Raw genomic sequence first — 18,925 nt, 5'->3', positions numbered from 1 at the left:
AGATTACCTGGGGTCAGTTTGCATCGTGCAGGGTAAACATTTGCTCTTACTGGAAAAGGATTGCTTTATCTTTCTCTGCTTTTGTGAATGCTTTATCTGCGGGATAATGAAGCAACAAAGTCTTTCTTTTGCTCTTTTCCTACTAAATTGGGTCTCTTACAATCTTCTAACTGATTCCTCCTCCCACACAGGGTCGACGTCAAGCATGCATCCACCAGTTTCACAATAATCCCATTAACTCGCAACCGGACAAAACCCACAAAGCCGGCCTGAGCGGCGAGGCTGGGGCAGGAGGCATTTTTTGACTGGGTGGTTGAACCAAAATTTGGGAGGAAAACATGATCCCAGTCAAAGGGAGGTCAAAGCGAATATTTTCTGCTGGGCTTTTTTAACCCTTGCCTATTTTGGTTTGCTCACTTAAAAAAGATGAGTGGGTTTTTTTGTTGAAAAAGTGTCTTTTTGAAGTGAAAAGTCAAGTGCTTTGTCTCAGAAAAGGAGGAAGGGGAATACTTCCACGCCTCCTGAACAAATAGCTCCATTTTGGAAGAAAAGAATTAAAATCTCCCCAAATTATGACATGTTCTGGGAATTGAGTTCTTCCCCCCAGAATATCTCCATCCTAAACTAATATTGGTCTCTGAGCAGCAGAACAACTCTCTGGGAGAAATCTTTCTCTCCATCAAACCCTGGTTCTCTGTGGTGCTCACCTGGCATGACTCAGCCTCCTGGGACATCGTTGGCCAGATCCTTGCCCCTGGGCTGTGAATGTCCAGATTAATCATTGCACCGTCACTGGCATGGTTTGGACTTTCACTCCTCCAAAGCAGCTCTTTTACCGGATGCCCACCAGTGGGTTGGATGTGGCCACCCAGGTCAGGGTGGTGAGGGAGTAACCCTGTGGGATGTGTACCCAGAAGATGGGTCCTGGATTGTCTCACGGACCAGCACAGCCGTAGCCAGGAGGAGCTGCGTTTGCTTATCCGGGCACCATTGCTTATCTTGGGGCCACGTTTCTTGCGGCATCTTGAGTGTCTCAAGAGGGTATGTGGGCTCCTGGAGGGACCATCTCTTCCATGTGGGTTCACATGGCATCGAGTAGTAGGGTCTTGCGCAACTCATGGCCAATGTCTTTCCCAGGATTGGCATTAAAACACCCAAACCGAGCATCTGATGGGCCAAAGCAGAGAGGAGGAGAGCCCCAAAACACCATGCAACCTCATCAAGCAGATCGCTGAAGGAGGGAAGCCAAAGGGGTGAAGCTCTCTTCCTCCATCTATGGGCAACTAGGGGGAAGAACAGCTGCTACAAATTAATTTTTACATCACGTTTCAACCCAGCTGCCTTGTGAAGATGCTTGAGGAGTTACCATAACTCAGGAGTCATTTGCTAATTGGGACAAAAAATGGAAATATTTTGGAGATGAGGAGGATTTCGATGCTACAAGGGGTTGTCATAAAGTGCTGCTCTTCCTCCAGGCTTCATGCTGTGGAGAGGAGAGCCTCGCATCACCAGCCAGATGGCGAAACGCAGAGATGGTCTGCAACATCTGGGAAGTATTGCCTGGGAAGGGATGATGAATTTCTAGGAAATGATCCCAGAAAGTCTGGATGAGGCTCAGGACAGTGAGATATTAATCACCAGCTGGAACCGGTGCCATGGGACACAGGCGCGCGCCGCTGCCCACAGCCCTGGCTGGAGGCATCATCCATATGGATGCTGCTCGATCCAGGCCCACAGTTCCAAAAATTGCCCCCCCCCAGCACTGTCGTTGCTCCCCACTGCTAGTGTATCACCCCAGGAGCCGACCACAGAGGGGTCCCCAAGCCCAGACCACCCAGCCAGGAGCCCACAGCTCATTTGCCTAACGAAGAACAGATGGGGAGGCATCAGCGGGGAGGCTGCTCCAGGGCTTTTGATACTTCCTTGGCAAACCCCTGTGGTTTCTCGGATGCCTTCACGCAGCCGCGGCGTGCCGGATGGAGTTTGTGGCCAGCATCGACGTGCAGATGGGTTTGGGGAAGCTGACGTTAGTGACGGTGCGGTGACTGTGATGCCCACCCACCCGCTGCCCCCGATGGATTATTTTTAAGTCTCAGCCCTGCGAGCTAATCCTGGGAGGATGCTAGAAGGGTGAGACATAGAAGTATCAGCATCTTGCTGAGCACAGGGCCCCGGCGGTGCTGCAGAGGCTCTTTAGGGGCAATTTGTGTCATTTAACAATGGCCAGCCAGGCTTTCTTGAAAGCCAGTGGAGATGAAAAGGCATTTCTGGGTCATGCGCTCATGGACCCCCTTGAGATGCAGCTCTGGGGTGCCTTGGGTCATGTCCAGGATGCTCTGATTTTGGAGCCAGCCCTGTTCTGAGCAGGGGGTTGGACCTAAGACCTCCATAGATCCCTTTCCTAGATTCTGTCTGATCCTATTCCGATGGATGAAGCAGCTACCTCAATGGAGGTGCCACCTCTTTGCCAGAGTGGGTCCCCTGGTTTCCCATAGGGCTGGCAGAGGGGCAACAAGTCTCCTGTGCCTTTCACCGATGCTTTCAGGTCTGCTCAGGTGGGATGCGTATCCCTGGGGACCTGGACCATAGGAAATGCATCCTCTCTTTGTGATCATGGGTTCTGCACAGGGGGACAAGGACATGTAGCAGGCTCTGGGGTGTCCAGCCGCTCCCTGAAAGCCACAGCAACATTCCTTTCTCCTAGCTCGAAGGCTGAGGTTGTCGAATCCTTTGCCCAAGGAGGACCAGAAGCTCTGCTAACCAAACGTGGTCATCCCCTGAGCACCTTCCCCTTCTTGCAGCCTTTCTACTTGGCCCTGCAAATTGCAGCGTGCAGTGACAGGATCCTATCGAAGAGCTGGCCGCCCCTCAGAAGTTAACAGCCTGCTTTGCAAGCCCATCCCAAGGTGCTCAAGCCCATTTGCTCATTTGGGACAAGATGGACTCGTTCAACAGGCCATGAGGAACAGCCGCTGTGCTGGGGCATTGCACTCACACCCTATTTGCAAACAGGCTGTGCTGGCACCCATGTGGCATCTTGTGCTGCTGCCAGGCTGCAAAATGCACTAAGCCACAAATCGGGAGCAGAACAACTGCATCTGGCTGGGGGTGGTGGAGCTGCTTCACCTAAAAAAGGTCTTCAGAAAGGCATTGCATCCTCTTGCATCCTAGCAGAGGAGGTTTGCAGGCACCTGCCAGTGCTTGGGTTGCATCCCACATCCCGGTGCTGGGCTCACAGCTTCACTAAGGGCATTGCAGGAGTGCTCAGGGGACCAGGACGGCTGGCCCAGCAGTCTGGTCAAGGATGAGGTTGTGCAGAGAGGTTCATAGCCCAGGTGAACAGCTGATCGGGGACATCCTTCCAAAATAAACCTGTTTCCAAATGCAGAGATGGTGGCAAATCCCCATCGTGAAGGACGTGCACCAAGGTCCTTCCCAACGTGGATCCCAAACGGCCTCCACTTCCATCCATGTGCTTGGACTTGCACTTGGGCTCTTTTCCCAATGGTGGCCAGCTGGTTTCCAACCCGCTTGCCCCAGTTTTGATGAGAAAAGGATAAAAGTTTGTTAAAGGAGCATCGAGCCTTTACACATGGACGGGGATGGAGCTGGAGCGGCGGGTGGGCAGCTGGATGAAAGGCAGATGGTGACCAGGCTCTTTCCTTGCCCTTAAAACCACAGGTCACAGGAGGAGAGGCTGATTGCCCGGCTGTCTCACACGCTGCATCTTGGCTTATGCAAGGGGGAACTTCAAAGCGAATAGAAAACATCTCCACCCCTTGGAAAGTCCCATGGATGAAAACCAGGACCCTGCCTTGAGTGGCCGTGTGTGCCTGGGTGGAAATCCCAGCGTGGGGACAGGGACCCACTGCTGGCACCCCGATGCTCCCATCACTAGCCTGGGACGCTGCTCCCACCATTGGTGTGGCCCTGGGGTGTTCCTAGGGCATCGTTAGCGCTCCCACGGGTGACCCCATTGTCCCCTGCGGTGGACGTGGGGGACCCCTTGCTCCTTGCTGCCACATCCCCTTAGCACCAGCAGAGGACTCTGCTGCAGCAGGGTTCAGCCTATTCAGCTAAACGGTTTTCATATTAAAAATCAGCGCAGGATGCTGGCCCGGTTTTTGCACTATGGGGACCGCAGTCTTCCGTGCACCTTCCACCATCTTCCAAGGTCTCCCACTGGGCATCCCACCAGCTGGGATCTCAGTTGGAACACCCCACCCCCCCCCCCCGCACCTTTCTTTCTAAGTTCAAGGGTGGGAGCTTGGCGGTTTGAGGGCACCTCAGGGCTCCCCCGGGATTTGGGGTGGGGATGGAAATGGGGTTGTGACATGTTGCCTTTTCATGGTGGGTGGTATAAGCAAAGGAGCAAGAACTGGCGGGGGACCTCCTGCAGCGTCAAATGGGGCTGCAAAACCCACTCAGGCAAGATGTTTGGGTTTGTTTTTTTTTTTTTGGGGGGGGGGGGCTGCTTCAGCACATCCTTTGCTGCAAAGGCAGGAGCCTCCAGCACCAAGCTGAGACCTTGCAGCTCATTTCATGGGTGATGAGCCACAGCCAGGCAGCTTTCAGGTGGCTGGGAGGGTTTGAAAAGTTGCTGTTCTTGTATAAATTAGGAAGTTTTGGGCTACAGAGGGCTGTTTTGCATGCTTTCCCATGCCCTTGGGAGGGCAGACACTGGGCAGGGCTCAGGCACAAGGACTCAATCCTTTCTCCTCTCCTGGAGTGTGGGAAGGATGCTTTGTGGGCATGTATGTACTTATATACATGTACATGTGTGCATATATATATATGCGTACGCAGTGTGACAGTCCAGCTGCTCCCCAAAGCACACACCAAGGTGTTGGTGTTTATCCAGTGCTTAAAATTGCAGGTATTTGGGGAGAAAGAAAAAAAGGGAAAGATATTTTAAACTTCCAGGCTTTCCGGAGCATTTATTTGCCAAGCAGTCTGCAAATATTGGTATTAAACCCGTAAAAGACTTAAAATAAACTCCTCACAAAGCTGGGTGATTGGCGTGTTATTTCAAACACCCACTGGTTTGATTTCTTCCGAAGAAAATGCTGCTTTGGCCCATCCATTTTCTGCCATAACATGATTAGTTTGCGGGATTTGGGAATCGCCTCCCTTTGAACCCAGCATTGGTCTCCTGGATGGCTTTGGGGCACCATCTGTCACCTTTCCTCGCTCACCATTGGTGGTGTGATGGACACCTTCCCAAGCCACCACAGGCTGTAGCATGGGGGAAAGTGAGTGTGGATTCTCTGGTGTCTAATATAAAGGTTGAGCTGTTGGGTGAGACTCCTTTGGCTCTTTCTCCTTCGCGTGGCAAGCTGTTTTCTATGAAGCTTGTAGGAGTTCAATAGTGCAGAGACTTTGTCCCTCTATTGAATTGGCCAGCTAGATCAGAAATGACTTGGAGGGCCAGACAGACTTATTCCTTAGAACATCAAGCCCCAAGGAAGTAAAACAAGAAAAATGAAGCCAGGACTCACTACTCGAAACAGAAGTGGACGTGCCAAGTGGCTTACAGTAACAACATGACCTACTGCCTGCGTCTGCCAGATTAAGGGTCTGCTTCCTAGAAAGGCATAATCAAGAAGAAAAAGCCCTGTACTGGATGCTGGGAAGGTCTAGCAGAAATGCGCATCCCTCCACCCCACGTGGCAGATTTGCTTGCTTGGCGGGAAACCACCAATGCTCTTAACTTTCTCTTTCTGCTCCCAGTGCTAAGGGGTATTTAGAAAAAGTGGTTTAGGGTTTGGGGTTTTTTTCTGTTTCTTTGAAGTAAGTGCACAACCTCTGTGTTCCCTGTCAATGGATATTATTCTTGCTTAATTCTCATTCTTGGGTTTGAGTGACTCACACAAGTTGGTGCTAGCATGAACTGCACAGAAGTCATTCTGTGAAGAAGGGAAGGAAAACGTTGGGTGTGATGCTGTAAAACCCACGAGCTAAATCTGTTCATGTGCGAGCCCTTCGTCTGCATCACATTCACCCCGGGGTGGGACTCCAAAACCTGGGCTGAAAATCAAGAGAGGTTTTTCAGGGAGTGTATTTTGAGATGTCTAATGTAGCAGTTTGGGGGCTTGCAGCTATTTCTTTGGCTTTATGCTTTTGAATCTTCATGTTTTGGCAACTGTAAGGGCTAGAAAGTTCTTTAAAAGAGAAACCAAGGCAGTGCTTTCTCCCATGGTGCAGGGGACCACAAAGTGCTTCTGTCCCCCACCGCAGGGATGTGGGCAGTTACTGTGTCTTAAAGACATGGCTGGGAGATCAGGTGTAAACTAATTTGAAGGCTGGAGAAATTGGCTTTGGGATAAGAGCAAAGGAATTTGAGCTGCTCAGGTTGTTGCCGAGCAGATTTCAAGGTGACTTGATTACAGTTTGTAATAAATTCATCAGTGGAGATGAGTGTGTCTTAAGAGCCTCATTTCGTCGGCAGAGAAGGGCCCAGCAAAAACCAGGCGAGAGAGGAAGCGGTAGACAAATTGCAATAGAGAAAAAAATGTAGTTTTTCATGGGGACTGTGGTTAGGCTCAGGAAACCTTGTTCTCCTGGTGTCTGTAGGGGAAGGTGAGAAGCCTTTGAGAACAAGAGGTTTCAGCATGTGGAGTGAAACCTCTTGGTTTGGTAGCTCCGTGAGCTGTGGGTGAACCAGAAAAAAATGTGGTCTATGGGATGGGAGATCAATTACTTAGAGATTCATTAATTAATTACTTAATCTAGCAATTTCTTCTGGTCTTCAACAGGAGCGGCATAGGAGAAGCTATCCACCAGATCCATGGAGATATAACCAAAAAGATTGGCTACTGAATTTCTCATGCTACCAGGGTTTTTGGCCCTTGTAAAGCCCTGCCGTGACCATACAGCTGTCTCTGCACCTGAGTTTTGCCCGAACTGGTGGTATCAGCCCCCTGCAAGCATTGAATTCAAGAGACATTAGGTGGAATTCAAGATTCACAGAGGAGGTTTTGCTTGGCAGATGGATTCCAGGAGCAGTGGTCTCTTCTGGGGCATTTTCTACCCTGCCTGAATCTTTGCCCGACCTTCAAGGGGTAAATCAGAGGTTTCGGGTCAGCCCGTTGCAGTTACGGGGCAGTGCTGTAAGGCTCTGCAGTGCAGTGCCCATGGGCACACTGCAAGGAGATGCACGATCCCACTCGGGATGGGTTAGAGAGAGGACTGAAGACCTGCTCCCTGGCTTTTGAGGTCCAGAGGTTTGCTCTGACCAGCTATAAGGAGCCATCCTGGAGCGTACTAGGATGCTCCAACCTGTCTCCACAGCAAATTCTCATCTGAGACAGTTGAGTTGTTCCTCTGGGTCTTCCCGCCTCTGAGAAGAGAGGATGCGGGACAAACACAAGTGCTACTGAGCTTTCTGGAAAAGGGGAGACAGCAGCAAGATAAAGTGAAACTCCCCCCAGCAAGCTGCTGGGTTTGGGGGTGCTCCAGTAGCCCTTTCCATCTCAGCTCCATCTCACCTTGAGCAAGGATGAGAAGACTTGTCTCTTGGGGTGACCACCTCCTCCCCGGACTGCTACAGGAGTTCAGATGCTGGAGGTATCTACCGTGGGCCCACACGTGGACAGCTGTATCTGGAGCCTGAAATACATTTATGACATTCAACGACCCAGTTTCTATCCCCAGTATCCCCTCTGTACATATCAGAGGAGACAGCAGAAGAGCACTCATAATAGAAATAAATTTATTTACTATAAGAAATCTGAGATGTTTGCATGTTACAAAAATAAAAAATGTACAGTCATTGTCACAAAACCCACTTTTTTTTTTTTTAGTATAAGTTAGTGCTTTTACAAACAAAAAAAAATCTATATATAAATTTCCAGTTGGTACGTCTCCAACTGCTCTGCATCTGAACAGTGCCGTTAGCTTGTGCGGGATCAGGATCACAAAGGGACCTCCCTGGTGGGACTGGCAGCGTTGCCCAAAGTGGTGGTTTGAAGCTGGCTGATGCCAGCTTGGAGAAAGATGGGATCACCAAGCAGGAATGAACTTTGAGCACATTTTTGTTGAATTATTCAGAGCACGTTACTTGGTGTTCATGTTGGTTTTTGGCAAGTGTGGGAGACCAGGCAAGACCTGGCCTGGAGTAATGTTTGTACCAGTTCAGTGCTTCGGTTGAATTAATTTCTCCCAACTATTTGTCTCGCCCCGGTGACTACGCCGTGACCCTCCTCGTAAAGTCAAGCTTCCTTCACAGGCACAAGGAAAAAAAGGCGCTGCCACAGTGCAAATCCTATCTTAACCCAACCCTGACCTAAAAGTTCACTCAAGGATGAGATGAACCACCCCACAAATGTGCTGTTTTTCTTTGCCGACGGTGCTCAGAGCTGTACCAGTCCCCTCCTTTGCCTCCTGTGGTTGTGACATTGTTGGTTGGGCCAAGAGCCCTGCACGGGACCACGGCTCCGCTGAGCCGGGACCACGGGAACTGCCCGGTTAACCCTGAATGGTCCCAGTCACCCTTGACTGAACTCCGCTGGTTACATCGTGGCATGTCTTTATCTCCACCAAGCCACTTCATAAGAAGGAGGGATGGGGGAAAATAAGAAGACGTCTGAGGAATCGGTCTAAACCAGGATCAAGTGTGTTTGTCTAATCCTAAAATAGAGCCGAGGCTGCTTTTAAAAAAATGACTCATCCAGTGCTGCAGAACAAGCAATTTTCATTTTTGGGGTGAGGAATCAGCATCCTCGTGGCAAGGCTGGGCAAGGAAACCGTGGACCTGGGCTCTTGGCTGTCTAACCCAACAATTACAGAAAGAAAGACCAAGTGGACCTTCTGGTGAAGTGTTTTGTGGATAATTTCTCCAGTTTACTTTGAACTGTCCTGGCTGATGGGGGATGCAAGGCCAAATCCAGACAGGACTGGGGTTAAGCTTAGCACCACGTTTATTGGTATGGCTCCTAAACCCAGGGTTTAGCGCTGCCAAATTTCCCAGGGTAGGTCCACACTGTCAGTAAGGGACATGCTGACTGGCTTCAGTGGAGCACTGGGATTATGAGGAGACCAGACAGCAACATTTGGGCAGCATTTTGGGTCACAGCAAGCTGCTAAAGGTCCCAGAGGGTGTCACCTCCGAGCAGCCTTGAGGATGTGGCAGCACTCAGCCAAGGGGATGAGCAACGGTCTTCGCTTCTTTCTAGAAACATGACTCACTAGTAAGGGGGTTAAAAACAAGACCTGGAGAGCTTACCCTAAATCTTAATGAGCTGGAGATTATTATTAAAGTTAGCAGCTGAAAGAAAGGTATGGGTTCCTAAAAGCTTTTCAAGGGTGAATGTTGCTGTTGGGAAGCACTAATGGGTCTTTAGGAAGATGTTGACTCCACTGGAGAAAACTACAGGGGACTTGCTTGATGGTACCAGTAAACTCCAGTGGGATGGTACCAGTATACTCCAGTGGGATGGAAGGTCCACCAGCACCCTTTTTAACGGGAAGCCAGCCCTTGGACAGGAGCTAGGAGTCCCCTCCCGGCTCTGCCAGCAGATGCCAGGGCTTGAAGCTGGGAGAGCATTTCTTCAGGGATGCAAAGCTGTGGGAGACCCTTTCCTGCTGCGGGTGGTATTTGCGGTTGACATTTTCATCAACCTGTTTAGCAGAACCGCAGCTGACTGTCCTCATCAACCAAAAGCCCTTCCTCGCATGCCAAGGCATGGAGAAACTCTTGCTACCTCTCTGCCAGGGAATCTGGAGAAAGGCAGATGGATTTCTTTAGGGGGACCTTTTGCACACAATGTTTCTGCTTTAGAAAAGGATCTAAGACATTCAGGGAGTGATTTTTTTTACCAGATTTGGCCACCATGATAGAGGTTACCCAGCCTCACTGGTGGAGAGATGCCATTCAGCATTGAATGGAGAGGCAGGCCTGGATGACGAGGCAGAGATATGGGGTTTGTGTGTATAACCACAGCAGCATCTTCCTGAAAAAATACGTTTGAAACAGCAACGAGCAGAGGACTGCATTTAACACGGACCATGCTGAAGTGGGTGCAAGCCAATGCACCGCAAGCACCAAAAGCCTCGGGCCCTGAAGCATCCTGACCTCCCTTCACAGCTGGGATAAAACCTTCTGTCGCGGAGATGGTGCTGCCTGTGCTGGAGCAGAGCTAGGATTTCACCTCCTTGGATAATATGTCCATGTCGTCACTGGTTCCCAGGTGATTGGTAGGCACAATGCCCAGTGCCATTTCATTTTGAGGCTTCCCTGGCATTTTGTTGCCCGCAAACTTCATAAATCGTTGTCCTGCTAAGAAATACAAAATGGGATCCAAGCAGCTGTTGGTGCTAGCTAGGGGACGAGTCACCTTATAGACTAAATTGATAGCATTGAGGGTCTGACAGCTCAAGTCCCAGCTCCGGAAGGAGTAGTACAAGGTACGAGTGACATGGAAAGGAAGAAAACAAACGATGAAGACCACCAAGACGATGATTATCATCTTGACCGACTTCTTTTTGGATCGGGACAGCCGGGAAATCCCCCGCGTGGGCTGCAGCAGCCTCCGGGCCATTAGGCAGTAGCAGACGATGATGATGAGGAAGGGGATGCAGAAGAGCAGCACCAGCATCACTGAACTGTAAATGACAAACTGGCCAAAGAGGTCCTTCCTGGATGTATCGTGGCAGGTGATGGTGTCACGCTTCACGCTGGTGGTGACGAAGAAGAGCACAGGCGACTGGCACACGACGGTCACCACCCACACGATGACTGACACCCTCCGGGCGTAGCGGACGTGTCCCCACTGCAATGACTTCAGGGGGAAGCAGATGCCCAGGAATCGATGGATGCTGATACAGAGAAGGAAAAGGATGCTGCAGTAGAGGTTGGTGTAAAACAAGAAGCGGACTATCTTACACAAGCCCACGCTGAAGGGCCAGTTGTCCCCCATGGCGTAATAATACACCAGGAGGGGCAGGGAGACCACGTAGAGCGTGTCGGACACGGCCAGGTTGAACATGTATGTGGTGGAGGCGTTCCAGGTCTTGATCCTGAAGATGAAGACGTAGAGGGCCAGCAGGTTGAGAAAGAGCCCCACCACGCACACGATGCCGTAGGAGACGGGCAGCAGGACATACTTGAAGTCCTCAACAAACATGCACTTGTAGGCGTTGTTTCCTGCACCACCTGGGTCTAAGGAGCTGTTGATGACTCTGGTCCAGGCTGGAGGAGTTGTTAGGTTCGCCATCACCCTGGGGGGAAAGCAAAGAGGCTGTAAGGACACGGAGGTAAGGAGTCCCTGGACGAGGTGGGTTAGATGAGAAAACGCCCGTGCCACAATGCTGTGACACATTGTGTGGCCCGTGTTGTCATTATTACTATATATTATTACTATACCCTTCCCTTCTCCTCCTGTCAAGGTTGCCATCAACACTTAGCTGTGTCTATCCAAAAGCTACCCGCAGGCACAACTAGCCGTCTGGCAGGCAGTGCCATCTCAGTGCAGGTGACAATGACTCGAGAGGTGGCAATGCAGGTCTCCTGCCAGCACACCACATACCCACAAAGACCATGGCCTCACTGAGTTGGGTGTTGACACAACCGAGGTAGTCCCTAGCATGGAGGACTTATGGTCAAGCAGATGAAGGGAGGTTTATTTATCCTCATTTTGGATCTGGAGCACAGAGGAGGAACTAAGCTGCTCTAAAGTCACCAACAAATCCCAGGCCACACCTGGAAGTCCAACTCAGATCTCCTGCAGCCCAGTTCAATATCCCAGTCGACCCTTCCCACCAGGTTCACACAGAAACTTGGTCTCAGGTGCTACAGAACAGAAAGATGCTCCATTCTGTGTTTAACCATCCACGAGAAGTGACTCAGCTGGCACCATGAAAGGTGGGTCCTACTAAACCCCAGGCAGAACGGGCAAGAAAAAGGAACCATGTTCTTCAGTGAGCAATCCCTGTGACTGGCAGGGCCCTGATTTCAGAGGTCCTCAGCTCCTTCTGGTAGAGCAAACACCACCACAATGTCTGGAGGCCCCTGTAATCAAACCTTGCCAAAGGGAGCACGTTGTCCACCACGGGGGCCCTGCCTAGGTTGGTTGTTCATGATGAGGACGGGTTTTTAATGGGTTTAGTGTTGGGCCGATGGTGGCCATCTCGCTGGTCCTGCTTCCTGGCCTTGAGACCTGCTCCTTCAGCATCACCCCCAGAAAGTCTGCCTATGCTTGTGCAAAGCTGCTTTATGCATGGGAATGACCAGTTGAGATGAGAAAAATGGACTTGAAAGAGTCTCTGCAGACACACAGAGTCTGGCGCTGTCTCTGTCAGGAGGGACAAGGGCCCTTTTGTGTGTCGGGGACAGCCCACGACCCAGCTGACACATGATCGCTCAGCAAGCCCATCAGCCAGGAATCGAATTAAAATGCATTTGCCTCCCTTCCCGTAAAACAGGCTGGTTTGATCACAGTGCTGTACCCTGTCATGGGGAGCCTGCGGAAACAGGGATATAGGGAGATGAACCCAGCATGGGATCTCAGAGACTGGGAGCTACTGCAGGAGAAAACGTTTGAGAAAAGTTGCTCTTTGAATGAGTACATGGGATGTACCCTGATCCAAATCTCCCCATGATTTTAGGTGGAAAAGAGCAATACCAGCCTTCTCAGCTAAATGGTTCGGCTCTAACCTGATGCCACCATGCTGTGGGACAGCGTGGGCATGCCCTTTCTTGCAGATAAGCACAAAATGATCCAGAGCTATCCTGCACCTACCTCCAATTCAGATCCTGTAGGGAAGGAGGCAATGAGGGTCTCCTAGAAGTCGCCAACCCGGATGATCTCTCACCGAAGCGAAGCACTATGGCATTAAAAAGCACCTTGACAACTCATAGCTGATGGAGAAGGGGTGAAGTGATGCCTCCAGCCCAACACATGGGGATAAGTCCAGTCCTTGCTCCAGAGACTGGATCAAACAACCTGTCCAGGTATGGTACAGACATGATCCCTCATGATGTTTCCCCCATTTTGCTGCTTTGCCCCTGCAGACCACAAGCAGCGCTGGCCGAGGCTCACGCTTCCCAAGGATGTGGGCAGAAACCACACACACGCTCACACCCTGACTAATCTGCAACATCTGCCAGAACCCAAATATAACTTTGGGAACCACTCTGCGATGAACATGAGGAGCCAGGACTGATCTTGCTCTGTCCTGGCCCCAGGGTTTTGCTTTTCCTGTGTCCCGTTCAGCTTTGGTCCCATCACCTTTCATCCCGCTTCCCTCAAGTCCTCGGCAACAGGGTTGTCCCTGCAGATGGAGAGGATTGGCAGTGCTCAGGCAGATGGGAAAACACTTTCCAGCTGCTTTTCTCCCCAACTTCTTTCTTCCCTCCGAGCTTTGCAGATCTGTGGCCAACGAGACAGAGGTTGCCCGCAGACCTGGCAGCCAATTAAAGGGGTTGGACAGGCCACTGCGACCGAGAGAAGCCACACAAGGTGCCCTAAAAGGCCCAGGGAAGAGTTACAGAGCTCCAGAGGCTTCAGCCTCGCACGTGGTTTCTCTGTGCCTTTACATCTGCATCCCCTCTGTCCCCTGCAGACAACCCATCACCCAGCTCTGAAGCACTGATGGGGGCAAGGTCACCCCATCTTCCAGCCCACCCCCGCTGCAGGCTCCTGCAACCCATCTAGAAAACCCAACGAGCATTTGAAACCCATCCATAAGCCAAGGTGGGGAATGTCTTCCAGCGTGCAGGGCAGCATGGGCTGCCCCAGGCCATGCCGCAGCCATGGATGTGCCAAGATGCACATCTCCATCTTCAGGACAAGGAGCAAACAGGGCTCTCTGGTCTGATTGAATGGGGTAATCACGGAGACAAAACCCCGCTCACAAGGCAGCCTTGTCCTTGCCGTCATGCTCTCCCTCCTTTTCCTTCTTGAAATGTAAAAGCCTTTTTCTTTTTTTTTTTTTCCCCCTACTTTTGTCCAGAATCCCTAGGACAAAACCTGCTGTGTCTGTCGGGGCCGTGGCTGCAGTCCACCCCCTCGCCCCCGGTCCCGTTGCATCCGCAGCGAGCGAGCCGCAGAGGACACAGCCAGCCAAGGCGTGTGAAGGCACAAAAGCTGGCAGCTGCCCTTTCCTCTGCCTACGGGCTGGATGGCACGAACGCCAGCTCTTACAGTGATGCATCGAGCCCCCCGCGGGGATGAGGGGAGGGAGAAAGCAACAGCGATCCCTGAGGATGCCAAGCAGGATAAATGCTCCTGTGACTACCAAAAGCAAACCCACCACGATGCTTTGCTGAGGACCACCTGCATCTGCTACATCGGCTCTCCCAGCCCTTCCCAGGGTCATGGCAGGAGGTTTTTTGCTCTGGTGTTGAATGCAGGTGAGCACGCACAGCTTTTTAGGTGCCCTCCAGCCACCCGTGCACAGCAAGGGCATCGCCCCGACCAGCTTCCTCCATGCTGGACCACGTGTCGGGTCTGGATGAACCTGGCTGCAACTGCTGGACCATGTCTCTCTCTGCAGTGTGGCCTTGGATGTGTTTATCCCAGGGGACGTGTTTTTTTTTTTTTCCCAGAAAACAGGTACCCTCAGCTATAGTGGATGAAGGCAGCACAGGAGAGGAGCTCTGTGATGAAAGGAGCCCAGGCAGACCGGTGTTACAATCCCGGCAGCCACATGCCCTCAAATATATATACCCACAGGCATGTGCGTGTGATGGCAGCATCCCAAAATGCTCCCGTAACAGTATCTACCATGACCAGGCAGGGGATATTTAGATGAGTCAATATGGGGAAGGAGGGGGCTGTCATCGGAGAAGGTCACGGGCAGTCGAGGGATGGGCAGCACCCAGGGCCAGCACAGGGGGACCACGGGTTGGACACTGAATCACTGAGTAAAGGGCTTTAATCCTGGTTTCTGCCCCACTTTTCAGCGTTCCTGGTGCCATCCCAAGAGGTCATCATCCATCCCGCAGTGTTTTGTGCTTGGGAACCTGCCAGCAGAAGCAGAAGCAAACGGAAGCAAACAAAGCGCAACCGAATCACGGCTGCTATGAATGGATTTTCACAGGGGGGTTGATGAGGTTTAATTGACCTTCCCCAATAATTAACGTGGATTAATTTACCGGCAGGACCTCACAGATGCAGCCCTTCATTCTGCCGGTGCAAATCCCTGGGAAATCGAACCCAGTCGCACTGACTGCGACCGCAGCTCCCATCATTTTACGCTGGAGGTCGAAACCACGATCCATTTACTGAATCTTCCCCACCGACTCCTTTGCAACAGACATCAGGAGACTGTGGGTGTTTTCCCTGCCCTAATTTATAGGCATTTAGTAGACTCAACAAAATCCTCACTCCAGATCAGGAACTACTCGAGACGCTGGGAAGCAAACGACCTGGCACCGTTTTTCTCTCCTTTGGGACCGTGGTTGAAACTCTCTGCAACCAAAAGCAAACAGACGGCGCATTGGGATGCTACCAAGCCTGTCTGGTTGGGAAACGTGAGATAGGACCAGGCTGAAATTTGAGCCTGGCCAAACTGCCTGGTTTTCATCTGCCCTTTCCATTTGGCTCCTTTCTGCCGCGGTGACCTTCAGCTCCTTTCTCCTCCAGGCTTGCTCTGGCCACCAGCGTGGGCTGAGGACTTCCCCAGCCGTCCCGGTCCCACCTTCTCCACCGCTCTCCAGCGCTTCTCTTCAGCCATCCCAAGGCAAGATACCTCCAAGATACATTTCCAAGACACCCAAAAGCAAGCTTTAAGCAGCTTGAGGCGCTTGACCCATCTCCCTGCCCAGAGCCCCAGGCAATGCCCCTCTTTTAACTCCCATGGGTCTGACTTACCCCTTCCCCCACCCCAAAAATAGCCAGAAATCCCAAAATAAGCTTGCACAGAATCTGTGTTTCTCTTCTTTTCCCCAAAAAAGCACCTTGGAGGGCATTGGGCAGCTCCGCTCTGGCTGGCAGAAACAGAGCTGCTCCACTGAAGTAGCCTTGTGCCTCAGTTTCCCCTCCTGCCCCCAGGCTCAGAAGCAGCACAGTTAAATTTGTTTTCTCCATGACAAGTATTTTTTCGGGGGGACTTTTGGTTTCCTAGAAGGTTTTTCAGTAACTTGACCCAAGTTAGAAAGGGGAGAGGGAGTTTGGATAAACAATATAACGACTTAAAAAGAACTTTATGACCTTGTTTGTAGATCAAATAAAATGTTTTCCTTTAAGTCAAATGACTTTTTCTGGGAATTTCTGGTTTCCCTCAAGAAACTCCCTGAATTCCTCCCTGAATCAATCCCCCTTCAAGCCTCCGCTTCCCAGGCGGTACCAAAACCTCCTGCCTTTTTCCACATTATGGAAAGTCCATCCAGATTAACCAAAGCTGTGGCTTTAGAGTGAATTAGATTAAACCCATCGGTGCCAGCGTTCGTGCATAATTAAAGACGCCTTCGTTCGGTTGAACCTGACTCGATTCCCAGCACGGCAGGTCTCCGGGGACAGATCCTGCTGGGAGCAAAAATCACCCTGGCCAATATTTAATCCCTTCAACATTTCCCTTCGTGCTACAGCAAAGATGATGGTCCCTGCATGTTTTTTCCCTATAGCCCTACATCACCTGCCCTCCAAAAGACCTTGCAGCATCCCACAGGGTTGGGGGCACATCTTATGTGAGCCCCCAAATCTTGATTTTTATTTATTGCAGGGGGAAAACAGGGTGCTCACATCCTTTAGGCTTCCTGCAGATAGAAAGGAGCCCTGTGCTGGTTTTTATACCAGGAGTTTGTCTTTGGTTTTGCCCTCCATGATTTTCTGGTGCTCACTGGAGGAAGAAATGGTCAGACCTGGAGAAGAGTTTTTGGTCGATCACCTGCTTTTGTTAACTGTTTCACCCTACAAGCCCTGTATCTGGGGGAAATGACATTTCCACAGAAACCTAACAGCCTCCTGCCCAAACCAATGGAGTCACCCATCAACATCACAACCCCTCCAGCAAAACCAAGTGCATTCTCTCTGTCTGGGTGATAACTGGCATCCGAGACTGAGGATAACACTATTATCAGGCTCGACCACAGCACTGGCAGTTATTGCAAAGCCAAAGCAGCACCAAATCCCAGAAAAACCCATGCAGGGCGGACTTTGGGGGATAATTTGCTCCTCTATAAGGAGCATCCTGTGGGAGAAAAAGGGTCTTTGCTTTGTGGACCGGTTCCCATTAAAGCTTTAACAGAGGATGTTCAGAGTTAAGGAGGGACAACGGCGAGGCCGGCAGCACGCTCCGCTGCCAGCAAACGATTCACAGCTTTGGCTTTATGTCAACAACCAGAGATAAAAATCACATCGGGCAGAGACAGGGTAAAGCCACTCGGTGCCAGGACATTCAAAAATACTTCTCGGGGTTTTATAACCCACTAAGCCCCGGCATGCAGCTGCATTCCAGGGCTCAGCAGCATATGTCGGGGTCTCCCCCTTTGCAGTGCAGCTCCTTAGCCCATCAGCCACCAAGTTCCCTTTGCTCGGGTGTAAATGAGGAACAGGAACTGGGGGCACATGCCCGGTGGTAATGAAATGGCCCAATTTCAGCAGCCACGAGCCCTGTGCCGGGGGCACCGTTCCCCAGCGCCGGCGGCCCCCCGGGAGCGGGGTTTGCTTCTCCCCGCCTCACGCACAGGAAGGCAGCAGGTTGCCAAATGGTTTTTGCAATAAGCTGATAAGAAAACTGGAACAGAAAGAGAAATAAGGGGTTTCACCCTTCAAGTTGCTCCTGCAGTGATGCCACCCAGCGCCCAGCTCTGGGGAAGAAGGTGTTTGTGGGTTAGGAGCTATTAAAAGAAGTCAAAAGGTTTGAAACTAGAGTCTCACCGATCCCAGTGCAAATTAAAACACCCCCAAATAAATTACACAGGGACCTCAGCATGCAAAGGGGTGGAAAAACACAAGCCGGAGTAAAGCGGCGAGTCAGCTCCACGGCTTTTCCCAGAGGTGTGTACAGGAAACCCCTGATAAACAGCCAGCGAGTTCCCCTGGGAAGGGAGAAACGGAGCGGCAAAAGAGGTTATTGGGAATTAATGCATAAGCAATCAAATAATTCAGGCAAAGAGGAGCAAAGGGAGCCCAGGAGCCTTCCTCGAGTGCCCGGCTTGAACCGTTCGTGCCAGCACCGGCCCGTGCCAGCGGCTCGCTGCCCGCTGCTGCTCCGACCACCTCGTCTTTGGGTCAGTTTGGGGGTTTGGGGGTCAGTTTTAGTGTCAGTACGGGGGGGCGTGAGCTGCCCCCGAGGAGGAGGAGGAGGAGAATTGGGGTTCAGCTCTGCCCTTACCTTGCCCCGCTCTCTGCTTTGGGTGCGTGGGGACCCTGCATCACCCCCCCCAGCTCTCGCACACCCTCCTGCGTGGCCAGAACACTCGCCCCCCCTTCTCCGCGGTCCCGTCCCCCCCCGGCCCCGCTCACCGGGCCATGCCCGAGCTGGTGGTTCCCGTGCCGGGCAGCTCCGTCCCGATCGTCCCGCTCCCTTCAAGCAGCCGGCGGAGGCAGTTCCATGCCCGGGGGCTCCGTCTTTCCCCCCCCCCCAGCCCACCACCACCACCCCCCCCGGCAGCTCCCGGTCCCCGGTCGCCGCTGCCGCCGGGTCTGAGCCGGGCAACGGGGGGGGGGGACACGGGGAGAACGGGGGTGGGACCGCACCGCCCTCCCCGGGCTGGGAACGGGGCAGGACCGGGGCAGGACCGCCCTCCCCCGGACTGGGAACGGGGCTGGGACCGGCTTCCCACCCCCCCCCCCCCCCCGGGGGCAGGATGGGACCCGGACAGGAGCCAGCCCACCTGCCCGGGGCTGGGACCACTCACCCCCGTTGCATCCAACCTCCCCCAATCCGTAGCAGACTCCAGGGTTCCCAGAGAGCTGCTTTCCCCTGGGAATGCCTTGGAGATCCCCCCCCCCATCCATCCATCCATCCTGGGGTGCCCTGG

The 18,925-nt window shown here is 52.1% G+C and overlaps 1 protein-coding gene across 5 annotated transcripts; it reads right to left on the bottom strand.

Annotated features, from left to right (window-relative positions):
• Positions 1-2,078: 2,078 nt before the first annotated feature.
• Positions 2,079-18,562, bottom strand: P2RY2 (purinergic receptor P2Y2). Of its 5 annotated transcripts, none has more exons than XR_012653475.1 (4): positions 18,408-18,562; positions 10,005-11,217; positions 7,488-7,608; positions 2,079-7,339 (listed from the first exon to the last, which is right to left on the bottom strand). XR_012653475.1 is itself a non-coding variant. In XM_075050265.1 (2 exons), exons 1-2 carry the CDS (start codon positions 18,413-18,415, stop codon positions 10,137-10,139), a joined length of 1,089 nt encoding a protein of 362 aa, XP_074906366.1. In that variant the 5' UTR covers positions 18,416-18,562; the 3' UTR covers positions 7,697-10,136. The 5 variants fall into 5 exon arrangements, 2 of the variants coding, with proteins under 2 accessions (XP_074906366.1, XP_074906368.1); XR_012653476.1 differs by having other exon boundaries at positions 4,304-6,027; XR_012653474.1 differs by having other exon boundaries at positions 2,079-7,608.
• Between the last annotated feature and the right edge of the window lie 363 nt (positions 18,563-18,925).

Source organism: Buteo buteo, chromosome 18 (assembly GCF_964188355.1).
Source record: "Buteo buteo chromosome 18, bButBut1.hap1.1, whole genome shotgun sequence".
Lineage (NCBI taxonomy): Eukaryota > Metazoa > Chordata > Aves > Accipitriformes > Accipitridae > Buteo > Buteo buteo.
This window is presented reverse-complemented; position numbering and strand designations above follow the sequence as displayed.